Source organism: Ciona robusta, chromosome 10, assembly GCF_009617815.1.
Source record: "Ciona robusta chromosome 10, ASM961781v2".
Taxonomy (NCBI): domain Eukaryota; kingdom Metazoa; phylum Chordata; class Ascidiacea; order Phlebobranchia; family Cionidae; genus Ciona; species Ciona robusta.
The window spans coordinates 955,810-977,017 of NC_143244.1; the positions used below are offsets into that span (position 1 = coordinate 955,810).

The 21,208-nt window shown below is 34.1% G+C and overlaps 4 protein-coding genes across 17 annotated transcripts in view; 3 read left to right on the top strand and 1 right to left on the bottom strand.

Annotated features, from left to right (window-relative positions):
- LOC149729293 (uncharacterized) overlaps window positions 1–21,208 on the bottom strand; it is a 127,683-nt gene that overhangs the window by 89,050 nt on the left and 17,425 nt on the right. The window lies entirely within an intron of this gene.
- Window positions 1–21,208, top strand: part of LOC149729301 (uncharacterized) — a 36,806-nt gene that overhangs the window by 6,230 nt on the left and 9,368 nt on the right. For 5 of the 13 annotated variants that reach the window (XR_016385803.1, XM_089886104.1, XM_089886107.1 and 2 more), the window contains exons 1-14: window positions 6,226–6,381; window positions 6,684–6,947; window positions 7,283–7,468; window positions 7,756–7,777; window positions 7,834–7,856; window positions 8,074–8,135; window positions 8,303–8,360; window positions 8,418–8,464; window positions 9,105–9,177; window positions 10,398–10,466; window positions 10,527–10,889; window positions 11,303–11,491; window positions 20,241–20,726; window positions 20,950–21,054. Coding sequence is in view for 12 of the 13 variants with exons in the window: in XM_089886104.1 (XP_089742230.1) it covers window positions 6,273–6,381; window positions 6,684–6,947; window positions 7,283–7,468; window positions 7,756–7,777; window positions 7,834–7,856; window positions 8,074–8,135; window positions 8,303–8,360; window positions 8,418–8,464; window positions 9,105–9,177; window positions 10,398–10,466; window positions 10,527–10,889; window positions 11,303–11,491; window positions 20,241–20,726; window positions 20,950–21,054 (2,056 nt within the window). In the remaining variant the exon portion in view is untranslated. Of the gene's footprint in view, window positions 1–6,221; window positions 6,382–6,683; window positions 6,948–7,282; window positions 7,469–7,755; window positions 7,778–7,833; window positions 7,857–8,073; window positions 8,136–8,302; window positions 8,361–8,417; window positions 8,465–9,104; window positions 9,178–9,234; window positions 9,645–10,397; window positions 10,467–10,526; window positions 10,890–11,302; window positions 11,492–12,685; window positions 13,160–13,532; window positions 13,638–13,937; window positions 14,046–18,624; window positions 18,779–20,240; window positions 20,727–20,949; window positions 21,055–21,208 lie in introns of those variants that run through there. The other 8 variants (XM_089886109.1, XM_089886112.1, XM_089886105.1 and 5 more) reach the window with 8 other exon arrangements.
- On the top strand, window positions 43–5,673 carry LOC149729302 (uncharacterized). The gene is made up of 16 exons (XM_089886862.1): window positions 43–112; window positions 651–799; window positions 1,070–1,152; window positions 1,629–1,993; window positions 2,303–2,491; window positions 3,193–3,323; window positions 3,376–3,517; window positions 3,987–4,133; window positions 4,186–4,262; window positions 4,320–4,584; window positions 4,721–4,742; window positions 4,809–4,834; window positions 4,970–5,022; window positions 5,103–5,166; window positions 5,225–5,268; window positions 5,333–5,673. The coding sequence occupies exons 1-16, from the start codon at window positions 43–45 to the stop codon at window positions 5,429–5,431; spliced, it is 1,926 nt and encodes a 641-aa protein (XP_089742988.1). The 3' UTR covers window positions 5,432–5,673.
- Window positions 14,870–17,552, top strand: LOC149729303 (uncharacterized). Its single transcript, XM_089886202.1, has 4 exons — window positions 14,870–15,209; window positions 15,477–15,534; window positions 15,588–15,634; window positions 16,162–17,552. The coding sequence occupies exons 1-4, from the start codon at window positions 15,138–15,140 to the stop codon at window positions 16,285–16,287; spliced, it is 303 nt and encodes a 100-aa protein (XP_089742328.1). The 5' UTR covers window positions 14,870–15,137; the 3' UTR covers window positions 16,288–17,552.

The window sequence follows — 21,208 nt, forward strand, 5'->3', positions numbered from 1 at the left end:
TATACAAACATTTTGCTATTGTAGTGAATATGTATTTATAAGATGAATTGTATTTCACTTGCATATGTTAATTTCATTAAGCTGTGGACTTTTGCTGTTATTACAATATATGGTAAGTAGGTTTTGTTTAAGAAGTGTAATCATAACTCATCTCATTTTGTTTTAACAACCTTCTAGTTAACAGTGGTTGTTTTACTGTCATTAACGCATCACTTTATATTTTCCTTACTTGATTTGCAAAACTTTTACCATTGTCTGGCACCGTGGCTTAGTGGTTAGTGCGCCTGCTTTTAACTCCGAGGTAATGGATTCAAGGCTCATCGCCGCTACCATTGTGGGCGTATGTGTCCTTGGGCAAGACACTTAAGGCAATTGCTCCAACCCAGTGGTCACTTGGGGGTTTTCCAAATCATCAGCCATACATAAAATAAAACAAACAAATAATCACTCTCAAAGTAACATACTTGGTAACTCGCAAGCTGGCATGAGGTGTATGGACACCCGTGTTATAACGACTGTCGTTTTTTGGCCACGCAAGGATAAAACAAGTTACATTCATTCATTCAGTTAGAATAATAACAGATATAGTATTTTTAATGGACTGCGTGAAACAAGTAAGAATGTTTAAGTTTCCAATAATAACATTTCAGGTTCTGCAGTAAATGCCCAAGCTCCATTCACATTCTCTGCGTTATCTCTACAACCCCCAATATCATCAGTTGGATCAAATGCCACTGCTACTTGTAATGTGATTTATGTTGCAAGTACAACGGCTACATTAACATGGAAAATAAATGATGTAAGTTTAATAGTAAATATTATGAATTTAATAAAGCACTCTTACATTGTTAGTATCTTCTAATAGAGGGTTTCTATATTATTATATTGTAACAGTACAGGATTGCTTGTCAAAATTGAACGTATAAACTATATATATATATTAATTAATTTTATTATCCTGGCAGTTATAGAAATCTCAAATATATTAAATACCTTTAGAACGCATCTTAATTTTAAAAATTAAGTAGTTTTATAAAAAGTTTCTTATTTTTTTATTTTTTTGGCAAAGGTGGCAATCGATCAGTACAGGTTTAGAAACAATGAATTTCCACAATATGCAAATCTAGCTTCGGGTTATGACACATCATCAAGGTAAGTTTTAAAAGAAATAAAATTATGAATGCTGTTATTATTTGTTAATATGTTTATTCTTAGCACAACAACATCCAATGTTAACACTGGTGACACTTTCCCCATGAGCCTTGAAATCAGGAATGTAAATTTGACCCTCAATCATGCAACAGTTTCTCTAAGTTGTTCGGCAGTCGGTTGTATCACTCAAGTTAATTTACAAATCGAAGGTGGGAGTGATTTGGCTAACACGTTTCTTTTAATTTAAAGGAAGTTCAATTGTTTTATAAATCTTAGCTATACATCTTTATAAAAAAGTACTATTACTAAAGAACAAGCCAAACTAATATCATGCCTTTATCACAGATGCATTGTTCTAAATTAAATGTTAAGGGCAGGGATTCTGTGCCCATATATCATTAGTGTTTAATTCTCGACAAATGTTATTCCATGGTTTATTATTGTTTTACTATAATGGTAAATATTTTTTATTGAAGGGTATTTATGTATTTGTTCATGTTAAATACAGCTGAACATTTGTCTGCAATTCAATTGCCACAACCTGGAAATCAAGCAAATGTTGCAACTGGAACCACAAACCTCATGATCACTGCAACAGTAACAACTAGTCCAACTGCATGTTCGTGGTCAGGAACAGGACTAACTGCTGCACAATTTTACTCATTTGCTTTTGGTCGTTGTCAGACTGTTACTCCAACTGCTACACATAGCATTACATGCACAAATGTACCTGGGGGCTTTTCTACAAGTCTGACATACCTTACTGCAATGACAAGCAACACCAACATTTCATTAGACTGTGATTCTGCTGTTGTTTACTCATTGACAATAATAGTAAAAGGTAAATTTTAGAATGTGTTGCTGTCTTTAGTTATAAAGTATACATTAATCTGTTAATGTCAACAGGACAATACTGTTTTACAACCAGTAAGAATACAATTATATGGAATACAAAATAAAGTTAATTTTAGTCCGCTGTGCCCATAATGTTTCACATAAAACTGGGGAAACTAGGCCTATACAAAATACAAAACAAAATTGACTTTGATAGATTACTAAGATGCATTTATAAAAAAAATTAAAAAATAGATTATATAGTAATTAAGAGCCACATTACTTTTCTTAAGTAATATAATTTGTATTCATTTAGACTGTTCATCTCCAACACCCAACAATGTTTCAGTCAACCCATCAAGTGGTGTCTACAACACTCAAGCTAACTTTCAGTGTTCCCATGGTTCTACTTTATTTTATGTAAATGGAACAACTGGAAACACTGCAACCAAATGCCTTGCTACAGCAGAGTGGGAGAATGAAAAGATAATTCAATGTTGGTCAGGTAGGAGGTTTGTGGTGTATTTAAAGTTAATGGTTCCGTATTACAATGCCTATATTATTATGTTGCTTGAAAAATCGTAAGTGATTTCACACATTATCCTAAGACCTAGGTAAATGTGAACCAGACATACACCATGTGTTGTTACACAACAAGTAAGTGCTTTACGCTGTGCACAGCCCACAGGCAAATATTATCATGCAAAGTTGGGCAGGTTTGTGGTTTGTGGTGTGTTTAAAGTAGAGAGTGTATCTTCACAAAACTCATACTTTATGTTAATTGCAAAATTATATGATTGAATAAATGTACCTTGCCAGATCCTTGCGTGGCCAGAAAACGACAGTCGTTATAACATGGATGTTCTGTTTTTTTACACCTCCTGTTAGCTAACAAGTTCTTTCGTTTTTGAATTTGTGGGTAATTGTTTTATTTTATATCGTCTGGCTGACAATTTGGACAACCCATTACTAACCACAGGGTTGGCGTAATTGCCTCTAAGTGTCTTGCCCAAGGACACATACGCCCACAGCGGCATCAGCGACGAGCCTGCTAACCAACTGTGCCATGGCAGCGACAATATATAGTCTAAAAGTGAAGTGACAATTTACTCTCTCTATAAAGCTGCAACTTCCGACAAAGCGTTTCCAGTAGCTGTGATATAAATTATAATTGAATAAGCCAATAACATACACATATTTTCACAGCACCAACTGCTACATTGATTGGCAACAATACCATTTGTGCTGGAAACATTGCTACATTCCAATGTACTGCAACTGGGGGTGTACCTTCTTGGGACAGAGTTGAAATTTATTTCAATAATCAAAACAAAACGGTAAAGTTAAAGTAAAATATTAAGTTGGTATTTATTTAATTGTTTCTACCAGTTGGTTGGTAACACATGGACAAGCAATCCACTGAGTAGTTCAAACAATGGAGATATAGTGGAATGTAGAGCTATAAATAGCTACACTTCCATGCAGGAATATTCAAACTTGGGAAGAGACAGCAAGACATTAATTGTTCATTGTAAGTACAAATTATTTTATTGTCCGTTTACTAGATGGCTGTGCCTAACCGGTTACCGGTTAAACTAACACAACTTTATTTTTAATCCAAACATATGCATTTCATATTTTTATTAAAAATGTTCTGTTTTTATGTTTTAACAAAGTTTAGTTTCATTGCTGATTAAAATGGTGAAACTATGAGGTTGTGAGTAATGTAACATCTGCATGGAAATGTTTAATTTGGCAATAACGTGATAATTCTTACTTGAGTAGCATGGGCTGCGTTTAATTCAATTAATAATTGTTTTCTTGAATTTTCCTTTTTGTTGGTGTTATTAATAATGTTTTAACTATAATGCAATTTATGTAAGCCTTTATCATAAAACTTTAAAAAAAATTATTAGAACTTTTATGCAATAAACATGTTAAACAATAAATAGTTTTCTGTGTAAACTATGATTGTTGAACAAAACCTTTTACATTTCCAGATGCAGCTGAAGGATTTGCAGTGAATGATGGTACAACCAGCCACAGTAACATATGTACATGGTATATTGCCCCACCTGGTCCAAGATCATGCACCATCACATTCTCACTTAACCCAACCAATTATACAACCACTTTAACAAAGGATGGTATGTTTACCATAAACCTCTGCTTATATAATATAAACCACTCTGTATTTAGGAGCCATGGTAGCGAACGATGCAACTAATCAACTGCAAACATCAACATCACAAAGTTTTGTTTTTACTCAAAACCAGGTTTGAAATTATTAAAGACAAATTGTAATCCAGCTTCAATGTTTCTTTTCATTGCAGCCCTCATTCAATGATAGTGGAAATTATACATTGAAAATCAACAACGGAATATTTGAAAATACTTTCACATTCAATATATCAGTGATAAATGAAGTGCAACCTACAACAACAACTCCCACAACTGGTGGTACTCCACCACCCATCCCAACACCAGATAACTTGGGTGTTATAATCGGAGCTGCAGTTGGTGGGGTGGTGGCTTTTATATTGATCATCATTCTTGTGGTTTATTGTTTAAGGAAGCGAATGAACAAACCACACCAAGGTGGGAATATTTATATTATAATACAACATGTATTAATATAATAGTGGTTTAATAATTAAATATACTGTTAAGAAGAATCACTAATGTATATTTATAAATAATTTAAAATTATATCAGCCATGTTCTCTCCTTGCAGATAAAGAAGTGACAGGAAGAAGGTAAACACTAGTTAAACTTGTGCAATATATACAATAACAAAATATTAACATTTACTTAAATTGCAGCAACATTGGAATGGAAGCAGAGCATGGTAAGACTTACTTTGAAACAAATGTTATTAAAAAGCAAGATAGTAATAAAAGTTCTGAATAATCAAGTTTTACTTCATATTTATAGGCAATGTTTAAAACAATAGCTATGCTGTCTATTCTTTTTATTTCTTCAGGTTACTATGAAGTTGCTAATCTATCACCTTATCAGAACGAACACGTAACTAATGTAAGTAAATGCATTTTGATCATTGTTTTTTTTTAAATCAGGATGTATTTAAAATATTTAAATTGTTATTTTTCTATTAGAACATACCTGCAACACAATCAACAAATTATGAAAATCTAAAGGACAATGTCAATGTAACAAGAGGTAAGATTTAATCTTTTTTTTTTTAATGTTTTCTTTTTAAACATTTATTTTGATGTAGATGAGCAAGGTTATGCTGATTTACAAGGTGCCGGGCCAAGCATTGTAAGTTATCCCAATATATTTAGCCGTAGGCTTATGAATATTATATTGTGTACAATACGTTCAGGTAACAACACCTAACGACGGATACGAAGTTTTTATTAAAAGAAACGAGAATACGGCAGGCAATCAACGAAACGAAAGTCAATACGAACACTTTCATTAATTTATTCCTAGAGGTTTTATATACCAGCTGTTTTGTATTTTAGTGTGTTGACTTAAACCAGAGACCTTTCTGTTTCAAGAAATGTAAAGGAAAGTCCTTTATAGTGCCTTTACAAGCAAAATGGGGTATTACAAACGGCTATTCGTGAAAGACATACGAACCAATGTACTTTATATACAGTTGATATACACTCGTGTTTTTATATAATACACACACGGTATAGTCCACCGTAATATGGAAAACAGGATTTCCTTTTTAGTTTATTTATAGTTCATGTAGGCGGGATTATGCAATTTAATCACTACCGTTTTGTATCTAATTTCTGATGAGCCGTCAGTTCTCTATATAGGTACGTAATCAGTCTCTATAGTTACGTAATCAATCGCATAACTTAGCTGACCTGAGTAATGTTAATTTTTGGTGAAACATAGGTAGCCAACGCCGGTATACTAGTTACTGCAATGAAGCGCGATATACAATTTTTTTTACAGGATTGGCTTTTAAGTTGGTTTATTATGAATGTATAACTGTGTTTCATTTATTATATAACAGTGCAATACCGTTTGTAAGGGTGCCTCGAGATAATCGTAATCTATGCACGGGAAACGGTAATCGTGCTAGTACTTTACACGACGTAACGTTGTTGGGGAAGCGCAGGTATTTCAAACTCAATAACGATACGTCGCTTTAATCAATGTGTAAAGTTAATCTAATATGTTCTTTAAATATCTAAGTTAAATTTGTTGCTTGAGTCAATAAATATGTACAAGTTCATTTAAACAGTTAATTTATATATTAGTTGTCAGTTATAAGCACCAAACGTTTTTTATGACCGCAACAAATGTATTGCAAGTATTTCGCTATAGTCATACTCACAAGCATGTTTGATTATGGTGTTTATGGAGGTGGCACCAACATTACTCAACCTACTACCGTGGTTAATGAAACAAGTAAGTCACGAATTCATTTAAGTTTTAATAGGAAACATATTTTTATGTATAGGTTTATTGTTAATGCACAATTTTCTTTACAAATTATTAAAACCTGTGTTGTATTTTGTCTTAGTCATGTGTATAAGTGTTACTTTGAACAGTTTTTATGCTGGTTTTATTGATTGTTATTACGTTGCTAATTCTCTTCGCTGGTTTATTTGGTTGTTTTTTTATACTACGTTATTTTGTTTTAAAGATAAATAAAATATAGGCCTATGTTAAATTGTGTTATAATATTATTATGAATAAAATATTTCCAGGAATTCCCAATCTATTGGTTGATGGAGTTTCATCAACAGCTACTTCCATTATAAGAAACATCACACAAAGTTTAAGCATAATCTGTGAAACATCGAATCAAGTACAATCTTCCACATTTACATGGTTAAAGGATGGAACATTGAGATCTTCTTCAGCATGTCTTGTACTTTACAATATATCCTCCACAGATGCTGGCTTGTATTCTTGCAATACAAGCAATGATTTTGGGAACTTTTCCTCATCTTTATACCTTAATGTACATAGTGAGTCAGGTTGTGAAAAAATTGACTTGTTTTTTTGCTGGTAACATAGCAGTGTGATTGAACAGCCACTCTCTAAGCTAGTGGATACCAGGCTTGATAATCCATACTACTACCTTTGTAAGCATATGTTTATTGGGGCAAGATGCTTAGCGACAATTGTTCTAACCTGTTTCCTGATTAAATGATTGGCAGTATAGAAATTGAGATGTATGAATATGAGCACCCTTGTTACAACTTTTATTTTCTCACAAATATAAATAAGTTACCTTTATACATTGGTTTGTGAAAGCATTGAGCTAAAACTTGAATGCGCCATGTAACATGTAGCTTTACAGCTCCGTTGGTATCTACAAAAGTAAAAACAACAGTTCCCACAACTAGTGGTACTTCACCACCCTTCCCATCACCAGATAACTTGGGTGTTATAATCGGAGCTGCAGTTGGTGGGGTGGTGGCTTGTATCTTGATCATCATTCTTGTTTATCAACTTTTTATTGCACCAAACAAAAGAAAACAAATTGGTGAGTAGTTTAAGTTGTGTTGACTAAGTGACCTTTATTGGTCATATATATAATATTGCTGGGTTCATGCTGGCTAAATTGCAAACATATTTTATTGCTACTCATATTTGCATCACATGATTGTCATGTTGCCATTAATTGGAGTCTCCCTTACAATTTCAATGCTTAAAAGATAAAACAGTTTATTCCTGTAATAGTTAAAAATAATTAACATTATAACAATGCAAATCTCATTTTATTTGCTGTTTCTATAATTTCATAAAATTAATTAATTCTCTTTCTATCAGATAAAGTGACTTCCCAAGACATGTAAGTATAAAATATCTCCCTGATTTTCATTCAGTATTTACCAATATGTTTCTTAGCAATACATACCCAGCTGGTTATGGTAAGATAATAATTTTTCATTTCATTGATTAACTGAAACAATCAAACACCTCATGCCCATGTTAAACATTGAAAAGAAAATGTTGCCTAATTTTTGTTTCATTTATCAAATCTTTCAGTTTCTTACCAATCTTTATTTAAATATTTACTTTACTTTCTAGGTTTTATAATATATATCGTTTGTCTTAATAATTACATTGTTATTGTGTATTTTGTAGAATATGCTGGCATCAATGTTCCTAATGAAGTTACTTACCAGAACTTAAACCGAGCAGATATTGTAAGTTACTTTTATGGAGACTCATCAATAAATAGATATGTTACGCACAATCACCATCAATGTAAAACAAGTTAATCCAAGAATAAAAACTGTTACAGCACAAACATGACAGCTCATATAATAAGATTTTCATATTAAACGTTTCAATTGAATTTGTTTCTTTTCAGATTGATCCAAGCTCAACAAATTATGAAAACATGAGAAACAACGTATCAGTTAAACGAGGTAAAAATTAAAATAATTCTCAACAAATTTAAAACTTTTATGTGAAATTGCTTTCAGATGAAGAAGGTTATGTTGAACTGAAACATCGGGATCCTCATGGACAGGTTAGGTTGTTTCGCTGGTTTTTAATTTGTTTTGTTTATTTAATTTTTACTTTTCAAGTTATTTTTATATTATTATATATTAATATTATTTTGATACTGGTATCATGTATTGTTTGGCAAGCTTCTTTTTGTTTTGCTTGTTTGATTTTTATTTCCCAGCGTTTGGTTTTATTTTTGCATATTTTTAAGACCTTTATGATTCTATTGAACAAAAAAGTTGTTTATACTGTTATAGTTATGATATTTGTTTGTTTTTTTTTATAAAATTAAACCCTGATGACAATATTGTTATTGAGATTAGAACTTATAATTGCAACAACATATTTTAATTCTATAATAATGTTTAAAAAAAGCAGGAATCAAAAAACACAAATCAGTGCCTTTATGATTACCCTGATGTAGATGACCTGAATATTGAATAATAAATACTGAAACAACAGTCCACAACTTATAGCTTAGATTAGATTTATGATATGCCTTACTACAACAGGTTTTTAAGAACAGCTTTACCTAAAATACTTTGCTAAATAATATACTTAAAAGGTTTAATTTTTCTGTAACTTTATTTTTCTGTTATAAATAGGTTGCATTTTTTTAAATTTTGTTCATAAGTTGTAACATTTTTTTATGTTATATATAGGTTGTAACCAGTGGTGAGAATGGTGGGTATGAAACAGCTGTGGTTAGAGTGGACAAGGAACCAGAATACACAAGTATGACATCACTTCCTGCACCTTATGATCAAATTCAATAAAACTTCACAACACTAATTAATGTCACTAATTATGTTATTGTAAACCAAATCAACAAGTAACTATTCACAAAGACACATGTGTGGTATAGCTGGTAAACAGCCATGAGGTGTATGAATAAAACAGCTTTGTTGTAACATCTGAAATTGGCTTGTCATGTAAAGATAAATTAGTTGCTACATTTAAACATACATAATATCTGTGATAAGGCATTGCCCAAAAATATAATAATCATATTTTTATGTACGTGTTGCATTATGTAATATTAGCTTGCTGCATCTATTGTGCATAACCATGCAAAATATTTCCTTCTGTGGGAAGTGATGAAGTCAGATGTTGATTAATGACTTTGGGAAGTAAGCGTATTATCTAAACTAAGTTTGATCTGGTACTCAGAATTTTTAAGGAAGTTCCTGTTATGTCCTAAGGTATATTATAGATATAAAAACGAAATTTATTTGTGTTCCGTTTTAGTAAGACTGTTTTAGTATTTTTGTGTTACTGTTTTGTATTATTGCTTCAACTTCAACTTAAAATAAGTATTTTGTATGGTTGATCAAACGTAAAATCTAAATTACTTTTGATATTATATACTACATATTATTAGTGTATAATTTTCAATACACTGCATGCTGTCTTAAAGCTGATGATAAATATAATATTGGTGAGAGAATTTTTACTGCTTTAGTGCATTTTGATTATCAATCTATAAATATTATGTTAGAACAATAGACTACATCAGTACTCAGCTTAAATATTGACAGGAAGTACGTAAATAAAGTTGTTTTGTATAAAATTGAAAGCGGAAAAATATTATAGAAATATGAGCTTTTAATAATGTGGGTTATAAAATTTATTTAATGCAAGGTGGGCAATTTGACTTTACTGAGATCACAGGATAAATAGGTGAAGTAAGTTAATAAAGTATAAAACGCAGATTTAAACATAAAAAATATAAAATAATAAAAGCTGCAGATTTTTTATGTTACACTTTTATCAAATGCATATAAATGTTTTAAGTTAGTTTATAATATTGGTAATGCTTTCAGTATTACCAATTATAATAACAAACAAATGCAATAACAAACAAAAGTACCTTCTTGCTGCATATTCCAATAAAATATATATAAATTTTTTTTTTTAATATAACGTTGGTGCATTTTCTTATGTTTTCTGTCTAGGTTACGGTTTATATGAAATGAGTATCCAAATATTAATGCTGGTGATATTTGGAAGCTTGTGTGCTACAGGTAATAACTTATGATTAATTAACAATGTTTATGAAGTATTTAATTATAAACTTCTTCCAGCTTCTCCCACTTGTTCCAACCCAACAGTCACCCCATCAAGAAATACATGGGCACTTGATTATACTGGGCTGTTGTACTCGGTATATTTCTGTGTGGCTGGATCACCACAGAATATAACATGGTCATTCCAGGATTCCGCTGGTTCAAATATTACTTTGATCCAATTCCCATCAGGACTCGGCACAAACCCATGCCAACCATCCACCCCTGTACCAGGTTACAATGCAACTTGCCAGTATAATGGTAGTTGCTACACAACAACGTTCAGTGTTACCAACAAATTAACTTCTTCTTTCAATCAATCACAGTTGGAGCTAAAACATGGTGGTTCAAGTTGCTTTGCTCAGAATATTTCACTTCAAGGTTGAATTTTGTAAATGAATTTTTAATAAATTAATTTGGTTTATTGGTAATTAGTTGCATGATTTCATAAGGGAGCATATGTGTAATAAAATATAAATTACAAACTACATGATATTTTCTTGCATGAACAAAAAGATGTAACTTTGTGGCTGATTGTTTTGCCGTATAACTGACAATTTAGACAGTGTATTAGTGACTCCTGGTTTAAAACAATTGCCGTTAATTGTCTTGCCCAAGGATACACACACACAAAATGGTAGCAGCGACGGGACTAAAACCCGGGACCTCCGAGTTAGAAGCAGGCGCGTCAAACACTTTGCTATGGTGTCAGTTCCTGTATATACTGCTTTTTAACCACTATTTAATTTTTATTACTCAAATATTTGTAATTGAATATTTTTGTTTTACCACAGAATGTTCATCTCCAACACCCAACAATGTTCCAGTCAACCCATCAAGTGGTGTCTACAACACTCAAGCTAACTTCCAGTGTTCCCATGGTTCAACTTTATTTTATGTAAATGGAACAACTGGAAACACTGCAACCAAATGCCTTGCTACAGCAGAGTGGGAGAATGAAAAGATAGTTCAATGTTTGACTGGTTAGTAATTTAAATAAATCAGTAACTTACTTTAAAGTAAAGTGGTATACCATATACCACAGTATCAATACCACACTATGTTATAACAATATTTTGCTTTGTTGCCACTTTATGACTTATTATATTGGTGTTCTGTTCGATACATACCGTTTTGAGATACTGTTTATGCAACCTTGTGGGGATATAATTGTTTTGCCTGGCTGGTAAAATTGGACAACCCATTGGTAACCATGTCGGAGCAATTGTTGTTATGTATCTTGGCCAAAGACACACCCCCACAGTGGTAGCACACCCCCACAGTGGTAGCATCATATATCTAGGACTAAGTAAACTTCGATTACGATATGAGCACTTTAACCACTGTATTAACTCGTTATTAACGAGATATATTTTTAAAAATTTTCTGTTTTATATAAAAAATTTTCTGTAAAAATTTTCTGTTTAATATATTTGTAAAAATTTTCTGTTGACTAACTGTTGCATTTTGCTTTCTAACAAAACAGATGTTTGTGCTAGCAAAATAACAAATTGAAAATTTTTTTAGAAAAATTACCAGAAAACTGTATTTTGATTTGTTTGATGTTGTCAGCAAATTTTGAATTTCTTCATCGAAAAGCTTGTACTTATAATTTGGATTTTAGTCAAAATATAAAAATCATTAATTCCTGGTTAGATTATTTCCCAACTAATGGGAATTTTTAAATTAATGACATCAAAAAATGTCAATTGCATCACTTATAAATAGATAATGTCATATGTTGCAAGTTGTTTTTTGCTAAAATCTTGCCAAATCTCACTAAAAAAATCATTAACTTTTACAAGAAATCACATTAAAGCCATAATAAAACATACAGCAGCAAAAAAAGGATAATACAAAAGCAAAGTTTATGTAAAAATTGCTACATAATAACAAAAAAACAAGGTTTTCAAAACCAAACTTTTAAACCATAACTTAGACCGGGGAGCCCCAGAGCAACATAGAGATCAAGTTAAAGGGAATTTCTTTGACAGAAAAATGTATAAACGTTACTTTGGTAGATAATTCTATTCTCTTTTAAATAAAAATAAATGAAAGAGTTTTTACCAACTGGTGAACTTGCTTATGTTTTTGATAACTTTCAGGATGTATATTTATAAACATCTACTTTAGGAACTGTAGCTTAAATACTTCCCCAATTTTGTATTTTACTACAGTGTCATACAACGGGATTGAGCTGAAATTTTACGCTATTCGTAAAACATACGAGCAAGCCAAGACTGCTTGTGAGTCCGACAACGCCCAGCTAGTAGTGGTAAAGAGTCAAGCAATGCAAGATATCATCACTCCACACCTCGATTCCACAATTAGTTACATTGAATGGGGACAATATGATTACGGTGTTGGTTATTGGATGGGGCTCAGGAAATTAGCAGGTGCAAATATACACGACTACAAAGCTCTTGATGGTACCACCTACGTCAACAAGCCCGCATATACAAACTGGAACAATGTGGAACCAAATGAGGTCAAGTCTCAATTAGCTTGTGCGTATATGTGCCCCTACACTACTGTGTATGGGATAAATAGAGCGTATAATCGGTTGAGCGACAATGCGTTATTTAATGTTAGTAAAGGTGGCTGGTGGACCAATTTCTGCACCCTGTACAATTACTATATTTGTCAAAGAGGTAAGACATGTACGATACAATTGTGTTGGTCGCTCAGTTTGTCTTCGCTTTAGACTAATTTACTTCAGTGCTAATGCTATTACAGTGTGTGGAAAAGCATACATTATTTTAACTTGGTTTGGTCATTTATATCGAATTGAATTGAATGTAACTTACTTTATCCTCGCGTGGCCGGAAAACGACAGTCGTTATCACACGGCGCCGGACATATCCTTGCGGGTTTGGACTTGGCTGACTTATCCATGATTGCCACTCACATACCCACAGCCGAGCTGCTAAACTTTGTGTGTAAATATCTTTTATACAGATGCTACAGAAGCCTGTAACTTCCGTGTTTTTATACAACAATCTACTAACTTACATATCTGTACAGCCTTCTGCGCAACGAACCCTTGTATACATGGATCGTGTGTTGCTTTGGCGACGAGCTACAAATGTAATTGCGATCCTGGTTACTCTGGATCTCTGTGTGACGATGGTAAGACTTAATTATGCAAAAAGATTTGAACATTTCTACTTGTGCTTGTTTATATTTGTCTTGTGGTGCTAATATCGCACCCCATGCCCAGTTAGAATATATATATGTAGGTATATAACTGCTATTCAAATTTTACATATCAATTTAAAGTAAGTGAAAAATTGAAAGCATCACATACCATCATATCTGTGTTTGTGTTAATTTTATATTTATCATTGTCATGTGGATGGCCCTTCCTAATTCATTCCACAAAACATTGTAAATCATCAATGAATATTTATTACTTTCAAAATATTTTAGATCTATGCTTCCCCCAGCCTTGTCAGAACGGTGGGAGTTGTAACAGAGTTCCCGGCAACTACACTTGTTCATGCTTGAATGGCTTTGTTGGAAGGAATTGTGAAACAGGTAGTTTCAGTTGGTGCCATCACGGCCCCATAGAATGTTGTCTCATATTTATAAATTTATGCAATGTTACATTCAACAACATTTAACTATAACTTAAGAGTTTCATCCCATACATAACACCTACTGTATATTGTTTTAAATGATCACTTTACCTTCACTGTTAATATACAGGACAACCAACACCAACAACTCCCACAACTGGTGGTACTCCACCAACCATCCCCGATAACTTGGGTGTTATAATCGGAGCTGTGTTTGGTGTAGTGGGAGCTCTTATATTGATCATCATTCTTGTTTACCGCATTTTTATCAGACCAAACAAGAAAGATGTAACTGGTAAGCAAATTAAATAATATGAAGACAACCTTATTTAGTTTGTTGATATAAAATTGAGGTTTTATGTTAGTAAGCAAATAGGAGGTTTATATGTTGCTGTTATTACTACTGGGAATAATATATGATTTAGCATTAAATGAATGAATTTACATTTTATTTTCTGGTATCAACAATGAATGTAGATTTTAAGTGTCTGCTATGCGGTACAACTTATTATTTGGATTAAAACAAACAATAATAGGTGAATACAAACTTCATCTTTACCTGTTTACTACTTTTCTAAGTTATTTAATGCGATATCATTATTTTTCAGTGGCTATACTCAATCCCGAAATGTAAGTATTCAATGCTTTTATAAAATAAAAAACGTTTATATTTTACCTTATTTTATTAGACCTGGATCTTTCAAACTACCACGTAAGTTCGATGTGTTACTTACCCTTTTGATTTTTATAATTTTAGTTAAATATTGATTTGATTTTCAATTTGTAAAAACTGTTCATTTTGATTCCATCATGGTTACTGTGCATGCTATAACGTTCGAGACCTGACACCAACAACATTGTGGGTGTTTGTGTTGTAGTCACTAACCAATGCTTGCTCTAATGTAGTGGTTTCTTATGGGCTAATTATAGTAACTTCTATGCGGAATGAGGTGTATGAAACAGAACACCCATGTTATAAAGACTGTCTTGCCTCGCAAGGAATAAATAAGTTTCATTTATTTATGTTGTGCCCACTACAAGCTTAAATCCAATGCATTGTACAGGTTATGTTGATATCACCCTTCCACAAGAAGTGTCATACGAAAACTTAAAAGAAGAAAATGTGAGTTTTGAACTTTTTTGTGTAAAAACTATCTTTGAGATGCGTCGCAGTCTTTATCTAACATGTTTTATAAACTTTATTACTCTGTATTATAAAGCAAGTCATAATATTGGATGCTTTATAGTTACTTCCTATGTTTTTATTATTCATATTTATCGAATATTCTTACTCTGACCAGAAAAGATGATGTAAAGTGATGAAATGTAAAAATAAAATATGATAGGATTTTCATCTGAAACATTTCAGTAAAATCTGTTGTTTTTCTAGATTGATCCAAGCTCAACAAATTATGAAAACATGAGAAACAACGTATCAGTTAATCGAGGTAATAAATATCATTATCTTCACAAATTCAAAACTCATTCAAAATAATTTCAGATGAAGAAGGTTATGTCGAACTAAAGCAACTGGATCCTTGTGGACAGGTGTGTTTGACTCATATTTTGTGCTGTGTTAAATAAATGCTGCTTACCTAGTGAGGGCAACACCAGTTGGTATGCACAGGTGATTCACACACCTCATGTTCATTAAAAAGTTACCATGTATGTAACTGTGTGATGACTCTTTTTCCTTTAAGGTGGCTGTACACAGTATCCGGCATGAGAATTCGCTTGCGAAGTCGTATGCAAACCCATTACCGAGTTCCGCATGCGGCAGCGAAATCCGGACAAAACAGAAAAATCGGACGAATTCCAGATACTACTGTGTAACTGTACAGCCACCTTTAGTAGGGTTGAGAATTTAGATAACCCATTAGTTACCACTGGGTTGTAGCAATTTCTGGTAGGTTACTTGAACACAAGCAAGCTTAAAGTGCTTACAGCTTTGTGTTTTGAATCCAGTACCTTCTGTTTACGAGGTGCACGTGGGATGTGACTGGTTTTGTTTGATTTTGTGCAGTGTTGTGTCTTGATTTAAATCTCCTCACTTAACATACTATATATCTAATTAGGTTGTAACCAGTAGTGAGAATGGTGGGTATGAAACAGCCATTGTTAGAGTGAACAAGGAACCAGAATACGTGAGCATTGCCCAACTTCCACAACCACTGTATGAGCCAATTAATCCACCGCCTTGACAAAGTGGTGACTGCGGGATTGTTTGAATTTTATTCAATAATCGATTCAGCTTTGTGTTTTTATGTTTTTATATTAATGCTTTAAACTTTCTAGTTTTATAATGTATAATGATTGGGGTAAGATGGGACATGTTTTCATTCTCTTTCTAGTACTTTTTGATTATAAACGAAAAACATTTAAAGAATTATACAACCACAGCCTTCCGATTCTCAAAAAGCTTGTGAAAAAAATGATTGTTAAAAAGACGATCAGGAAATATGGGATATTCGTGTTAAAATATCCCATCTTACCCCACTGTAATATACACCTAAGTATTTCTGTACAGAATGTGTTATATTATCTCTTCCACTGTAGAAGGATTACTGCTGTTGTGGTAACTCTTTATTAAGTTAATGCCAATCCATGTCAATAACACGATTTCTGATCCATAGTGTTATGTCTGAATTACTAAAGTAAATATCCGGCACCGTGGTTAGCCTCTCGTATGGTAGTATAAAGATACTGAGTTTAATGCATTACAATATAGATATGCAGTAACTCATAAGCGAACATCTGGAGTTGCTTCAATGTCGGTCATACATTAAAATGAATAAACAAATATACGAAAGTGGGCGCGTATATGTATCTCTTTAATCTAGTCCGGCGTCGTGGCTCAGTGGTTTAGGCGTCTGCATCGAGAACCGAAGGGCCCCGGTTCGATGCTCGACGGCGGTACTAATACTGATCGGCGTATGTGTCCTTGGGCAAGACACTTAACGGACATTGCTCCAACCCAGCGGTCACTTATGGGTTGTCCAAATTACAGTCATACACAGGAAAAAACAAACAATTACCCACAAAGTTGCATATATATGGTGACTCGCTGCCCAGACGAGGATAAACCTACTGTGGAAGTGCGTCCGTTGTGAGTACGAGTGTGGTTCTCGAATGATGTTCGCGAATCGTGTGAAAACGAGTTCGCAGATGGAGTCCTATATATACGGGTCAAGAATCGGGACAAAAAACGGAACTTGGTCGGACCGGAGAACGAGTTCGCAGAAATAGTCTGCAGATGGAGTCCTATATATACGGGTCAAGAATCGGGACAAAAAACGGAACTTGATCGGAACACTGGAGTCGGAACATGATAACAAGAACTTCACTACCGCGAGCACGTCACTTCCGGACGTACAAGGGTGTTGGGGTAATGGGCCAAGTCTGGCCTAAATCCCAGGTCCTCACAGACCTCACCCATACAGAATAGAATAGAATAGAATCTCTTTAATCGGTGCCGTGATACGGTTGGTTACCACTTATGCCTCCAAACCAGAGGTAATGGGTTCGAGGCTCTTTGCTGCTATCATTGTGGGCGTATGTGTCCTTAAGCAAATTGCGATAACCCAGTGGTCAATATGGGTTGTCCAAATTGTCAGCCATACATAAAAACATAAAAGTGCCCCCAAAACAGATAACCACAAAGTTAAGTTCGTGGTAACTGGTAAGCTGGCATGAAGTGTATGAACACCCATGTTATAACGACGACTGTCGTTTTCCGGCCACGCAAGGATAAAGCAAGTTTCATTTAAAACACATCTTCCAAATGTTTCTTAATTTCATATACACATTACAAAAATCTATAATGTAAGCTGGCATGAAGTGTATGAACACCCATGTTATAACGACGACTGTCGTTTTCCGGCCACGCAAGGATAAAGCAAGTTTCATTTAAAACACATCTTCCAAATGTTTCTTAATTTCATATACACATTACAAAAATCTATAATGTTTACAGTCCGAAGTCATTTACTTTTTATCGGCTGTTTTTTTATTACGTGTTGGTGGCACGGCTGTGCAAGCGATCGCTTTGTAACCAAATATTTCAAATCCCGATGCTGCTACAAATTATTTCCTTAATACATACTAAGCATAAACGTGACGTTTGTAGAGGATCGCTGTTGCTGCATACTCCCATCTATCTAGTATTGTTCCATACGTGCAACAATGAGTTGACGTCATCATGACGTAACTTGCCGACGTGTTCCCAAACCCGGAAGATGCAGCAATCTATCCACGTTACTGTAACAATGATAGCCAGGTACGTCAGTGCACGAGTTCGCTTATAAAACGTGCTAGGTGTAAAGGTTTATATTGTGTTAGAAATACTGCGTTGGTGCAGTTTCGACTCATATCTGTAGGCGTGTATACGGAAGTTATTCAGATCCAGTTATTTATCGTATACGTGTAATGTAGAGTAAATTGTAGTAAACTGTCTATTTCTATCATATTAGTTTGCGTCTAGTGTTGTAAACTGTAATGCCATGAACAGAAATATATAGAACTATGTAGGTCAAAAATAATAGCCTGTATTTTTTTATGTGTATATGTTATGTTGATAAATTGTTGTTTCTTAGGAATCTACAAAGCATAACGGAGCTTATACATAAAGAAGAATGTTTAATAAACTGTTTATTGTTTCTGTTTGGATGCTCATTGCTCAGTGCTATGGCCAAGGTGAGACTTTTTTTAATATAGCAGTGGGGGGGAAGATGGGTCACCATTTATAGTAAACAAAGAAAATTCAAACAATAATAAAACCGTATCCTCTCGATTCCGTTGTTAACTGTTTAAAACACGACCAGGGTTCCATCTTCCCCCATACTATATTGATTTGTTAGAAGTAGTTGTTAGATTAAATAGTGCTGGTTTAATGTCATTCTGTCTTCTTATACACAAGGTTAGTATCACGCATGCACAAACCCACCCGAACCAAACATTTCGCCGCGGAACAAATATCTTGCTATACTGAGATTGAATGCATGAACTTATTTTATCGGATCTGTTATGCCATGTTTAGTAGTGAATAGTGATTCATTTGTAATTGTTTTGCTACAGTCTATGCTTGGCGGTGACGCGTTTTATTAAGGAATACTTAAACCGCTATGTAAATAAATATTACAACAGCTAAAGCGACGATTGCGTGTTTTTGCGACTCGTTTTGCCGGTGTCAATTAATTACGCAAATTCGCCCTCATAACAACTTTGTAACCGCGATCGATTCAACTTATATGCAAGTCAGTGAACATCTATCAAGCGTCTTCGTATTTGGGCAGAAAACTGTGGAGTAGCTTGATTATCGCGTATTACACATGTGATACAGCCAACCATGGCCGTTTAACTGCGTATAAATTAGTAGCGATATAGAAGGGTGGGGAAAGATGGGACACCTGTAATTATATTTTCTCTTTCAATTTGGTAGTAAGCAAAAAACACTCAAAAAATTATGAAACTGTATATTCACAACTCCCATGCCCCGTTGTTAATTGTTTAAAACACGATCAAGATATTTGGAGACTATGTGCTAAAGGTGTCCCATCTTCCCCCACCCTACTATATGTGTATTTTTAACTGGGATGTCAGTTCAGCAAGATAATACCGTTGCGCCACAGTTTGTAACTCTGCTAGCCCTGCTGTGACACATTTCCTTCAGTTCACGAAAGCAAAGTTGGTAGGTGGTAATTAAAAAAGCGCGGGTGATATCATTACTTCCTTATGATGTAATAGCGGAGTTTCATGTTACGTCATAATAGCACGGAAGGTTGTGGAAATATTGTGATGTAATATTTATATAATCCGGATATGTCGTTTTATTTATTCTAAAACCAGTTTAATTACTGTTTAGAAATTAAATTAGGGTGCATTAGTTGATTGAATGAATACATGAATGTAATGTCAAAAATTTATATATAGTAGGTTGGGGCAAGACGGGACACCTTTACCACATAATATCGAAATATCCTGACCGTGTTATAAACAATTAACAACGATCTATGGGTATCGTAAGAATACGATTCTATATTTATTTGAATGTCCCTTGTTTACTACCAAATGGGACGAGGAAATAGAATAAAAAGGTGTCCCATCTTCTTCGTTTAAATTTTATACAGGCAACCAACTAATTATACTTGTTATTTAGGACCTGTCACAATTGTACCATACAACGGGATTGAGCTGAAATTTTACGCCATTCGTAAAACATACGAGAAAGCCAAAACTGCTTGTGAGTCCGACAACGCCCAGCTAGTGGTGGTAAAGAGTCAAGCAATGCAAGATATCATCACTCAACACCTCGATTCCACCATTAGTTACATTGCATGGGGACAATATGATTACGGTGTTGGTTATTGGATGGGGCTCAGGAAATTAGCAGGTGCAAATATACACGACTACAAAGCTCTTGATGGTACCACCTACGTCAACATGCCCGCATATACAAACTGGAACAATGTGGAACCGAACGCTCTGAAGTCTCAATTAGCTTGTGCGTATATGTGCCCCTACAATAATGTGTATGGGATAGATAGAGCGCATTGGTGGACGGACAGCGCATTTTCCAACGTACGTAAAGGTGGCTGGTGGACCTTTCACTGCACACAGGAGAATTACTACATTTGTCAGAGAGGTAAGATACTTACTACGTCATTGACTGGTTTGATCCAATTTCATTTGTTCATTTATATCCACGTTGGCAGGAGCTTGAGTGTCCATGATAGCCAGTCCCATGCACACAGTCGAGCTGTTTAACATGGCATACTTTGTGTATAAATATACTTGATATACCATTAACAATAGGAACCTATTACTGCCTTGTTCAGAATGATTTTAACCACAATCTCATTGTACAGCCTTTTGCGCAACGAACCCTTGTAGATACGGATCGTGCGTTGCTTTGGCGACGAGCTACAAATGTAATTGCGACCCTGGTTACTCTGGATCTCTGTGTGGCGACGGTAAGACTGGATTAAGAAAATAGTTTTCAACATTTCTACTGCTTGTTTGTATTTGTCTTGTGCACAACCACGCGGAACATACATGCTGACTCCACAGACCTTATGCCCGCTTACCGATAGCCAACTTTATTTCATAGGATATGCTTACCGACTT

Coding starts and splice junctions, on each gene's coding strand:
- LOC149729303 (XM_089886202.1), top strand. CDS start 15,138: ATGCATTGTACAGGTTATGTTGATATCACCCTTCCACAAGAAGTGTCA. Junction 15,210..15,476: donor AAAACTTAAAAGAAGAAAAT/GTGAGTTTTGAA, acceptor TTGTTTTTCTAG/ATTGATCCAAGCTCAACAAA. Junction 15,535..15,587: donor CAACGTATCAGTTAATCGAG/GTAATAAATATC, acceptor AAATAATTTCAG/ATGAAGAAGGTTATGTCGAA.
- LOC149729302 (XM_089886862.1), top strand. CDS start 43: ATGAATTGTATTTCACTTGCATATGTTAATTTCATTAAGCTGTGGACT. Junction 113..650: donor TGCTGTTATTACAATATATG/GTAAGTAGGTTT, acceptor ATAACATTTCAG/GTTCTGCAGTAAATGCCCAA. Junction 1,153..1,628: donor GGTTATGACACATCATCAAG/GTAAGTTTTAAA, acceptor TTTTTATTGAAG/GGTATTTATGTATTTGTTCA.